The 11,299-nt window shown below is 33.9% G+C and overlaps 1 protein-coding gene across 1 annotated transcript; it reads right to left on the bottom strand.

The window, feature by feature from the left end:
• Positions 1-621: 621 nt before the first annotated feature.
• LOC129873974 (phosphoenolpyruvate/phosphate translocator 2, chloroplastic-like) lies at positions 622-4,113 on the bottom strand. The gene is made up of 8 exons (XM_055949175.1): positions 3,461-4,113; positions 2,823-2,975; positions 2,496-2,581; positions 2,118-2,202; positions 1,734-1,856; positions 1,552-1,629; positions 1,097-1,226; positions 622-971 (listed from the first exon to the last, which is right to left on the bottom strand). Exons 1-8 carry the CDS (start codon positions 3,926-3,928, stop codon positions 895-897), a joined length of 1,200 nt encoding a protein of 399 aa, XP_055805150.1. The 5' UTR covers positions 3,929-4,113; the 3' UTR covers positions 622-894.
• Between the last annotated feature and the right edge of the window lie 7,186 nt (positions 4,114-11,299).

Below are 11,299 nucleotides of genomic sequence, written 5' to 3' on the forward strand. Positions count from 1 at the left end.
AACAAGAAATAATTGTTGTAGTGATATAATTATTAGTATGGAAGGATAAGCGAGATCACACTTATACTTAATTTGTGTTCTTCACAACCTACTAATCTCTTACTTTATAATCTCCCACGATACTTAAACAATGTGATGAGCAATATTTTGCTTTCTTTTTATCTTTAAGTTAAAAAAAGATGTAAGATGAACATTTTATTACAGTTTTAAATGGATTCTGCTTGCACAGTTACCAACAGGTTAGCTTCCTCTCGAGTGCATAATTGAGTCGTATTGGTAAAAGCTAACCTTACCTCTGGCAAGAAGCAACAAAAATGTAGGACATCATTATTTACGATTAACATAGTAAATTACAGGTCACTGAAGAACCCCGGAAAAGGTTAAAGTGACATCAGAAAGACATGCCACACAAAGGACATACTATATGGGATGTGGTAAAGTTGATCCTAACCAGAGACACGTTACAAAATTCATTTAATCATTTAATCTAACTAATTAATTTTTTTTCACTTATTGTATAATTTTCACAAAATTTATTCATATCTTGTTTTATACTCCTTCCATTCACTTTTACTTTTCTAGTTTAAATTTTTCAAGCTCTTTAAAAAATAATGATTAATATGAATATGTTAACACAATATCTATATTAACTGATTTTAGTCTATTGAGGTTAAAATATAAAAAAGATAATCTTTTCTCAATATCATCTTCTTCTTCTTCCTCTATCTTTTGCCTTACACTCTTGACTGGTATTCTCGAACGAAGTTCCTGACCCAATCTTCCAATTACTCGAACCCAATCTTGGAGTTCCTGTTTTTGGTTAACATATTCTTTACAGAGTTGCAAATTTAGTTCTGCATTAAGGCTACAGACATTGGCAATTTTCTTCACTTGTCACGCAACTTTTGGCTTCCGCTGTAATCTCTTTGTTCTTGAATAAAGAAAGACTCCAGCTAGAGCCAAAGCAGTCCCTGAGAATATTGAACAGTTTCTCAAGCTAGTCAATTACTAATAGATTCACTCAACCAATCAATAGAGATATTAAGAAACTGATATGCTTAAAAAAAGAAATAGTAAATAGAGAATCAATATTTACCAAGGGAGTTAATTGGTGAGACAGGTGTTTGGAAAAAGATGACTGAGGATACAATGACCACTACTCTCTTCACACAATTACCAACTGCATGAGTCACTGGTGATACCATTTGTAGTATCATGTATGATACCTTCCACAAAGAAGAAGATCACAGTTAGAACGAAAGGCGGATCCAACATTTAAATTTGACAGATTCAGCTTTTAAGTTTATTAGCATAAATCTATTGTTCTTTTGCAATTTTGAGTGCACAGTTTAATATTTTTTGAAATTATTGTGGTTTTTCACACATATATCTATGCCCCGAGCCGGAAATACTTATTTCAGTTGAACATAATGCACAAAGGCTGCATCCGCTTCGAGTTAGAATGATGATGCTTAGTGATATAGTTTTCAATTTTCAGGAGATTCTAAAGCAAACAGAGAAGATTATCATGTAAATGTACAGGAAGCTAACCTGTTGGTAACTGTGCAAGCAGAATCCAGCTAAAAGAAGTCTCACACAAAGATCTTGGACATATAAACCTTGGCTTGCCTAGATTGAGAAAAAAATTTGAATATCACATTGTAGCAAAAGTAGAAGACAAAAATCACTTCAAACATGGCTGGAAGTTAATATATACTACTACTACTACTTACAGCAGCATGTTGTAGATAAGATGGAGTAAGCTTGATCCCTTCCATCAAAATGGCAGGAGGTACCAAAAGGATGAATGAAATGATTGTGATGATAGAGAACAAATTGATATTGTCCAATGCCTCCTATTTGACAATATTTGCTGGTTAATGGTTTCACAAGACAAAATATTGTATCTCCAACAAATATGATTAATGAAAGACTAAAAAATGTAGCCCGGTGCACGAAGCATCTTGCTTTCACCGGGGTCCGAAGAAGGGCCACACCCAAGGGTATATCTGTTTTTTTATTATAATAAGAGTAAGATGTCTGAATTTGAATACATATGATGATAGTATAATTGATAATATTCATTTTCCTAGCATCTGAATGTTTTGTGTCTATACCTCCTCTTTAACCATGAATTTCTTGCTAAATACATTACGCGATTGGTTAGTCAGATTGGAAGCCATTGCACTGCCAAAGCCTATCCTGTTCCAAAGACAGAGAGTTCAGAATCAATGTTTAACTTGCTATTAGGACCCCACAGTAACAACAGCAAATGTGCTAAATTATTAACGGGAGTAGAAACTGTGACGGCTAAGAAATTGCAGTCTTCCAAACAAGAACTGGTCAATCCATAGATATACCATGAAAAGTTACAAAAGTTGTATCTATGAACCAACCCCCTACAGTGAAATAAACACAAGGAAAGAGCAATATATAGACCGGTCTAGCCTACAAAAACTAAACGATAAAATGTACAAAAATAGGGAGAGTCATACCAATTAAAAGAGGCCTCTGTCATTGATGCTAATGCTACTCCACCAACAATGGGAACCAGAGAAGATACAATCCAAGGAGATGGTCGCTACATGTGCAAGAGGATCACAATAAGCTCATCATTATAGATGATGATTCTCTAATGTAATGCACAAAGGGATAAGAATAAAAAATTTCACAATAAAGATATATGGGGGAGTTTCCATAAAAGTTATGCTATACTGTTTTAGCTTATATCACGCATTTAGTAAACAACTAAAGTGCTTATAAGTCAAAATCAACTGAATGTCATATATTACAAAGATGTAAGGTTGCAATTTTTTTTATACCTCTGCAAGAAACATCGCGGAAAGAAGCACGGTGAAAAATGGTTCCATTGCTTTGATTGTGTGAGTGAACGAAACTGCTACTCTCCCAAGACTGATGTTCGTTAAAAGATTACCCAATGTGTGAATTGCAGCGAGTAAGAATATTGTTTTAAACTGGATATTCAATATATAAATCAAAAGAAACAAGGTTAGTTATACCGAAAACAAAATTCAAACTCGATGACTTTGCGTGTGTTTGATCATACAACTGGAAGTCATTTTCTGTGTGAAATATTTATTTTTCTTGAAATGTTTTCTATGAAAAATATATAATAAAATCACATTAACAAATCCTTGAGTGTTTTGATGAATTTGGGTGCTAAAGATTAATAGATGTCAAAGCAAGTAATATAAAGTTAAAAGTTAAGATAATTATAAAGAGGTTGTTCTTGGGTTCAAAATTAGTGTAACCAAAATAGGATCGAAGAAAAACGACAACAAAATAGCAAGATAAACAAATCAAATAAAGCAACAGGTATAATAGTAAAAACGAAAATAACTAATGAAAATATTTTTTTGGAAAATATGACTACCGAGGTACTCAATAGAGAGAAGCAGAAGAAAACGATAAAGAGGCAGCAGAGAGGAGAAAGAGTAACTTGAGATTTACTGATTTTTGGTATGGGATGAAGACGAAATCCCCACATAAAGAGTATTAATAAAGTCCCACAGCCAAATTGAGATGCCGTAACAGTCGCCGGAAATGGAAAAACCTTGAGAACCTGTTTGTTGTATATATTATAACAGATATTCAAAAGGTACCAAATTCCAAACATAGCGCCCAGTTGCAGAGTCTGTATCACTTCCTTGGGCTTCACAACCTCAGATTCTTCTGCATTTTCTGCCACAGCCCTAACTATGAACAGATCCAATCGACATTGTTTTTTGAGCAAAACAGGAACACTAGTTTTATGAATTAAGAAACTTTTTGGTTTGTGCAAAGCATAATGCTGAAGAGCTGAGTTGAATTTATTATTATTACTACTACTACTAAAGATTTGATTGGGAGGTTTTTGAGGCTTTAGAAATGGTGTGGGAAGAGACATGTAAAATGTAGAGGTTTCCATTTTTGTGAGAGCCAAATGTCGTTCGAATCAGCTTATAACGACATTGATGGTTGACATTCTTCCATTGGCCGTTCAATTACACATATATCTGCTGTTTATGTTGGCAGCAGGACTTTGGCAGGGAGAAGAAAAAACCATTAATATTATTATATTTATATTTCCTTTTTTCATTTTATGTGTCTCAGGGGAGAAAACATTTTTACTAAAAAATACTTTATTGGTAAATAAGTGTGTTGTGTTACGTATGAATGTCTATATTCCAGTGGGACCCACCCACTTGAATAGTTGGATAGTTAGGCAATTGATTGAAATATTGGGCAAGTTGCCATGTTTTTCCTGGCTATAAATTGTCAGGTTTGGCAATTCATTGGAACACACAGAAAACATATTATAACAGAAATATACATACGACAATTCTCTTTTGTTCATTCTTCTCTCAGATTCTCTCCGTTTCAAATTGCTAGATTTAGTTTATTTTATAACATGTTATCAGCACGAGACTCCGGCTATTTGTTTTTGAAAGTAACAAAAAGCGGTAAGAATTTTATTTAATTTTCTTTTCATAAAATGGCAAATATTTCCAAAATTGAATTTACTGCTCTTGATATATCTGGAAAAGGCTACTCATCATGGGCACTTGATGCCAAAATTCATTTAGAATCAATGGGTCTGGTAGACACCATTAAAGATGACAATATGGCATCCAATCAAGACCGTGCTAAAACCATGATATTTCTCCGTCACCATCTTGACGAGGGGCTAAAATTACAATATCTTACATTAAAAGACCCCCTTAAATTGTGGAAAAATTTAAAAGAAAGATATGATCACCTAAAATTAGTCATGCTTCCACAAGCTCGTCATGATTGGCTAAATCTGAGATTAATGGATTTCAAAAATATAACTGAATATAATTCTGCTTTATTTAGAATTATAGCTCAGTTAAATTTATGCGGAGAAGAGATCACTGAGCAAGATAAACTTGAAAAGATATACTCCATATTTCCACCCGCGAATATGCTCTTGCAGCAATATCGCGAAAAAAAAATTAAAAAATATTATGAATTACTTTCTCTCACCTTCTTATTGCTGAAAGACATAATGAACTATTAATGAAAAATCATGATAGTCGGCCAGTTGGTTCTTTGCCACTCCCTGAAGTGAATCAGGCAAATTCTAACCTACGAGAAAGAGGCCATGGCCCCAGTCGTGGTCGTGGTCGTAGTCAAAGAAGAAATTTTAATCATGATGTTCGGCTGGCACCGAGAAATAACCAGCAATATAAAAGGCAGGGTAAAAATCCAGAAGTTTTACCAAAGAATAATTCAGAAATAATATGTCATAGATGTGGAGGTGTGGGGCACTGGTCGCGAATTTGCCGATCGTCAAAACGTCTGATTCAGCTATATCAGGCATCATTAAAAAGGGCAGAAAATAATCCAGAGATAAATTTTATCTCTAAAGATAATATTGAGCCAATGCATCTGGATGTAGCTGATTTCTTTAATTTTCCAGACGAAAATATGAATATTGACAGGACTAATAATATGTAAATATTTTTTTATCTGTATTAAATATGATGTTTGTATTTTTCTAATCAATGTAAATAAATAAAAATTTATGTAATATACCATGTGTTAATACGTATTTTATTTCTTATTGAATTAAATATGGAAATGCCTCAAATCTTGTTTGGATCAATGATAAATCACGAGGATATTTGTGTAATTGATAGCAAGACCTTTACTAATGAAAACAAAATTGCCAATTACTGTTTGGGGTCATGCTATCTTACATGCAGCAGCACTTGTACGTCTCAGACCGACACATTATAATAAATACTCTCCGTTACAATTAGTATTTGGTCATGAACCAAATATAGCCCATTTAAGAATTTTTGGTTGTGCGGTATACGTGCCTATAGCACCACCACAACGTACAAAAATGGGTCCTCAACGTAGGTTAGGCATATATGTTGGGTTTGACTCACCCTCAATAATTCGATACTTTGAACCGTTGACTGGAGACTTATTTACTGCTCGATTTGCAGATTGTCAGTTTGATAAAACATTTTTTCCGCCATTAGGGGGAGAGAAAAAGGAACCCGAAAAAAAAAAAGAAATTGCGTGGAAAGTTTCATCACTATCACATTTTGATCCACGTACCCGCATATGTGAGCAGGAGGTCCAGAAGATCATCCACTTACAAAAAATAGCAAATCAAATGCCAGATGCATTTACTGATTTGAAACGGATAACTAAATCACATATCCCTGCAGTGAATGTGCCTATCCGGATTGATGTCCCAAAAGGACCATCTACTAGTATCATAGCTTCTGAATTCCAAACACACCTGAAGCGTGGTAGACCATTGGGTCAAAGGATAAAAATCCTAGAAAGAGAAGCGTAAGAAATAATAAAGATGATACTACACAAGAACCTCCTAAAGAAGGTCAAGATTTGAGTATTCCTGAAGAAATCAGTGAACCTGAGACTCAAGTGAATGAAGAACTTTCAATAAGTTCTACCGGTGATGGGATAAATCTAGATCGATCAAAAATTACGGTGGATAATGTTTTTGCATATAATGTTGCAATTAACCTCGTGCAAGATAGTGAAAGTCTTGAGCCTAAATCCGTCGAAAAATATCGACGTAGATGTGATTGGCCAGAATGGCAAAAGGCAATTCAATCAGAATTGGACTCACTTGCTAAACGTGAGGTTTTTGGACCTGGAGTCCAAACTCCTGAAGGTGGAAAACCAGTTGGCTATAAATAGGTATTTGTACGAAAACGAAATGAGAGAAATGAAGTTGGCCTTGTTGCACAAGGATTCTCTCAAAGACCCGGGGTCAACTATGAAGAAACATATTCACCCGTTATGGATGGAATAACATTTCGATATCTCATCAGTCTAGCTGTACATAAAAATCTTGATATACATCTAATGGATGTAGTTACAGCCTACCTTTATGGTTCACTTGATAATGAAATTTACATGAAAATCCCAGAAGGATTAAAATTGTGTGAAACATGTAATAAGTCTCGGGAGATGTACTCAATAAAACTGCAAAAATCATTATATGGTCTGAAACAATCAGGGTGTATGTGGTATAATCGCCTTAGTGAGTACTTAATAAATGAAGGATATATAAATGATGTCATTTGTCCATATATTTTTAATAAAAAAACAGAATCAGAATTTGTCATACTCGTTGTTTATGTTGATGATATAAATCTCATTGGAACCACTGAAGAGGTCCAAAAGGCAATTGAATATCTAAAGAAAGAATTTGAAATGAAAGACCTTGGAAAGACAAAACTTTGCCTAGGTCTGCAAATTGAACATTTAGCAGACGGGGTTTTTGTCCATTAATCTGCCTACACTGAAAAAATCTTTAAAAGATTTTACATGGACAAAACACATCCATTAAGTACTCCAATGATTGTTCGATCACTTGAAGTGGAAAAAGATCAATTTCGACCTCCAGGAGAGGATGAAGAAATTCTTGATCCTGAAGTACCATATCTCAGTGCTATTGGTGCACTTATGTATCTTGCTAACGCAACTAGGCCTGATATAACATTTTCTATTAATTTGCTAGCAAGATATAGTTCTTCCCCAATGCGAAGGCATTGGAACGGTATCAAACACATTTTGCGATACTTGAAGGGTACGATTGATATGGGTTTGTTTTGTACTAACAAAGGTTGCGCAGACCTTATTGGTTATGCAGATGCAGGTTATTTATCGGACCCACATAAAGCCCGATCTCAAACAGGCTATCTATTTACACACGGAGGAACTGCTATATCATGGCGATCTACAAAGCAGTCCATTATTGCTACTTCTTCAAATCATGCTGAAATAATAGCAATTCACGAAGCAAGTAGAGAATGTGTGTGGTTGAGATCGATGATACAGTTCATCAAAGAAAGATGTGGCCTGGAAAATGATGTCAAAGTACCCACAATTATATTCGAAGACAATGCCGCGTGCATAGCTCAATTGAAAAGTGACTTCATAAAAAGAGACAGAACGAAACACATTTCACCAAAATTATTCTTCACACGTGATCTTCAGAAGAACGGTGAAATTGATGTACAACAAGTTCGTTCAAGTGATAATCTTGCAGATTTATTCACAAAGGCATTACCAACATCAACTTTTGAGAAACTAAGATATAAGATTGGAATGCGTCGTCTCCAAAATATCAAATGAAGTTTTCATTAGGGGGAGTAAAATACGCGCTGCACTCTTTTTTCCTTTAACCAAGGCTTTATCCCACTGGGTTTTCCTGGTAAGGTTTTTAATGAGGCATCAATCAAGGCGTATTACCAGATGTGTGTACTCTTTTTCCTTCACTAGGCTTTTTCCCACTTGGTTTTTCTTAGTAAGGTTTTAATGAGGCACATCGTCTATAGATGTTCAGAAAATAACTATGTATATTATCTCTTATAAAATTGTTAAAGAGACATATTATACATGGACATCCAAGGGAGAGTGTTATGTGTGAATGTCTATATCCAAGTGGGACCCACCCACTTGGATAGTTGGATAGTTAGGCAATTAATTGAAATATTGGGCAAGTTGCCGTGCTTTTCCTGGCTATAAATTGCCAGGTTTGGCAATTCATTGGAACACACAGAAAACATATTAGAACAGAAATATACATACGACAATTCTCTTTTGTTCTTTCTTCTCTCAGATTCTCTCCGTCTCAAATTGCTAGATTTAGTTTATTTTATAACATGTTGTTTTATTCATTTATTTATTAATGCTTAATAAGTAACCAAAAAATATTATTTTAAAAATATTTATATATAATTTAATAAAATATTATATGGACGAGATGGAGTAAGGATTGGGGGGTTCAGGCGTTGAGATGATCAAGGAGTGAGGGTTGTTAATGTTGAATGGATTGAAAAGAGATAATGAACTTAGAATGACAATAATAATAATTAGTTTATCTATTTTCAGTAAAAAAAAAAGTCATCTTTGTTATATTTTGACGTTTTTTTATGAAAATTATGGCTCTATTATAATTTTTTAATTTAGTATTACAAGAGGGATCTTGTTCCTCCCAGACCCCAGTAGGTCAGTCATTCCTCCATTTCCAGTGGTTAGCCCTTAAATATCTTATACTGTCACACATGTCTGATGTCCCCTTCACAATATGAGGGACCAGATTTGTTTGGTTAACTATAACCTTATTATTGGATTGTAGTTTCTCTGTTCAAATTTACATATTAAAATTAAGTAAATAATATTATAATTAATAATTTAAATTGTGATAGATAAATTGAAACGAAAGATGTATACACACAAAGGGAGTGGACACTGGAGCAGTGGTGTGTGGTGATTTATGTCGTTGGAGAGTGAGTATTATTTGCATGGTCACAATGTATTGAGCTGACTGTTGATGTGGCAGGAAAAGTTCCTCTCTGCCACATTTATTTACCTTCTTTTCTCTTTAGCTTAACCCAGTTCATTTGCCATTTTGAATTTGATTCAACAACTTGCTAAACCAGAAATTCCAGGAAAATTAAAAACCCAGACGGATATTTTTTCTGGATGAAGCTGGTATTTACTTCACGAGACATTAATAATACTTCCTCCGTATTTGTCTTAGTTTAATTCAACACAGAATTTAAAAAAGAATAGAGAAAATAGTAGTAATAAGTTCTTCTTCTTTTTTATTTTTTAATAATCATAGTTTTTTTACACGTCGACTAATTTCACGAGATATATGTTATCTCTCATCAATAATAACTCCGTCCACAAAGACAAAAAGAAATAAAAAGAATCACCCATTATTTTATCTATGCTGAAATTTGAACTTGAAATCTCCTGTTCTTAATCCGATTCATTATTCACTAAGCCGCACCCTTAAATGTTAATGAAGTTGTGTTTCTCAGTTCATGCTTATTTCTTTCTGGAAAATGGCAACCTGTTCTATTTAACAGGACTAACATGAAAGTTGCAATTGTTAGACATTTCAAACCCCACTCTACTAGCTATTTATTGTCGTTGCTGCTGCAGTTGTTGACATTATTTATTTTTGTCATGGCATTGGGGGGGCGACCACTGTCGTTTACATACATGGGGTGCTTGTGTTGACAGGTAAAAAAAATAAAGCATGTGTGAATTAAGGGAGTGGAAGATATGTGGTATTCTTGAATAATGACACAAGGACTGTCATCAGAGGTTTTGTGGTCACCATCGTGCAGTGGACTGTTGATGTGCCTTTCCAATTTCCTCAACGCCACACTAACAGAATTTATTTTAGTTGCATTTGGCCATAAATATCAAAGACAATATTACTCTATTAATTTTATTTAAAATTTTTAAAGTTTTGAAATTGAAATTATGTTTGGTGATAATTTTTGTAAGAATATTTAAAATTTAAAATTTTTCCTCTCATTTTTTAAAAATTAGCAAAATCATCGAATTTGAATAGTTTATCTGAAACATACAATTAAATTTATTCTAAAAGAATAATATCTCATAAAAGATAGTAACATAATGTAATAGATAATCACACAGCTACTACACACTATTACAAATATTTTTCACTTCATTTGAAGTTTTTGAAGTTGGAGTTATTTTTGGTTATAGTTTTTGTAAACAATATTTGATAAAATAAAAAAGTCATCTTTTTTATAAAAATAAATAAATAAAATTAGGGTAAACTTAACCTTCGGGGATGGCTCGGTGATTTGGACTTGAAACTTCCATGTAGGTCAAGTGTGAGTTACCTTTACTATATATATATTTTTTTTACCCCCCATTTTGAAGGATTTATAGTGTTTCCACACTTCCCCTCCAGTGTGACTCGAACCCAAGACCTACCGATCGTGGGTGGAGGTACTCCTTTACTATATGATTTGCAAGCTATTGCATGACAGCGACTGCGGTTTTACCTTATACACACAAAGAGTAGCGACTGCGGTTTTTTCTTGGCATAAGAAAAAAACTAGGGTAAATTTTTTAAAAATATATAGTAAAAGTTAACAAGATTTTGGATGTTTTTCCAATTCCAAATTTGAAATTCATATTGTCAAACGCTCATTTTCAAATAAAGTGAAACTTTTTTTTTCTCTCAGTCAAACAAGTCCTTAATCTCATACTTCTAAACAAGCAAACTAGCAATTCCAGAAAAATAATCTGACAATCCCCAAGTTGATACTTACCTAGGTGAAGCTATACATCCTCACAGCCCCCCCCCCCCCCCCCAAAAAAAAAAAAAAATCAAGTATGTTTTGCCATCTATATCAGTTCATATTACTTTCTAAACAAGGGGTAACTCAATTCTGCTTAACAATTCAACATGGAAGTAGTATAAAACTAAATAAGAAAGAATCAATGCAGG

Source organism: Solanum dulcamara, chromosome 11 (genome assembly GCF_947179165.1).
Source record: "Solanum dulcamara chromosome 11, daSolDulc1.2, whole genome shotgun sequence".
In the NCBI taxonomy this organism is placed as follows: domain Eukaryota; kingdom Viridiplantae; phylum Streptophyta; class Magnoliopsida; order Solanales; family Solanaceae; genus Solanum; species Solanum dulcamara.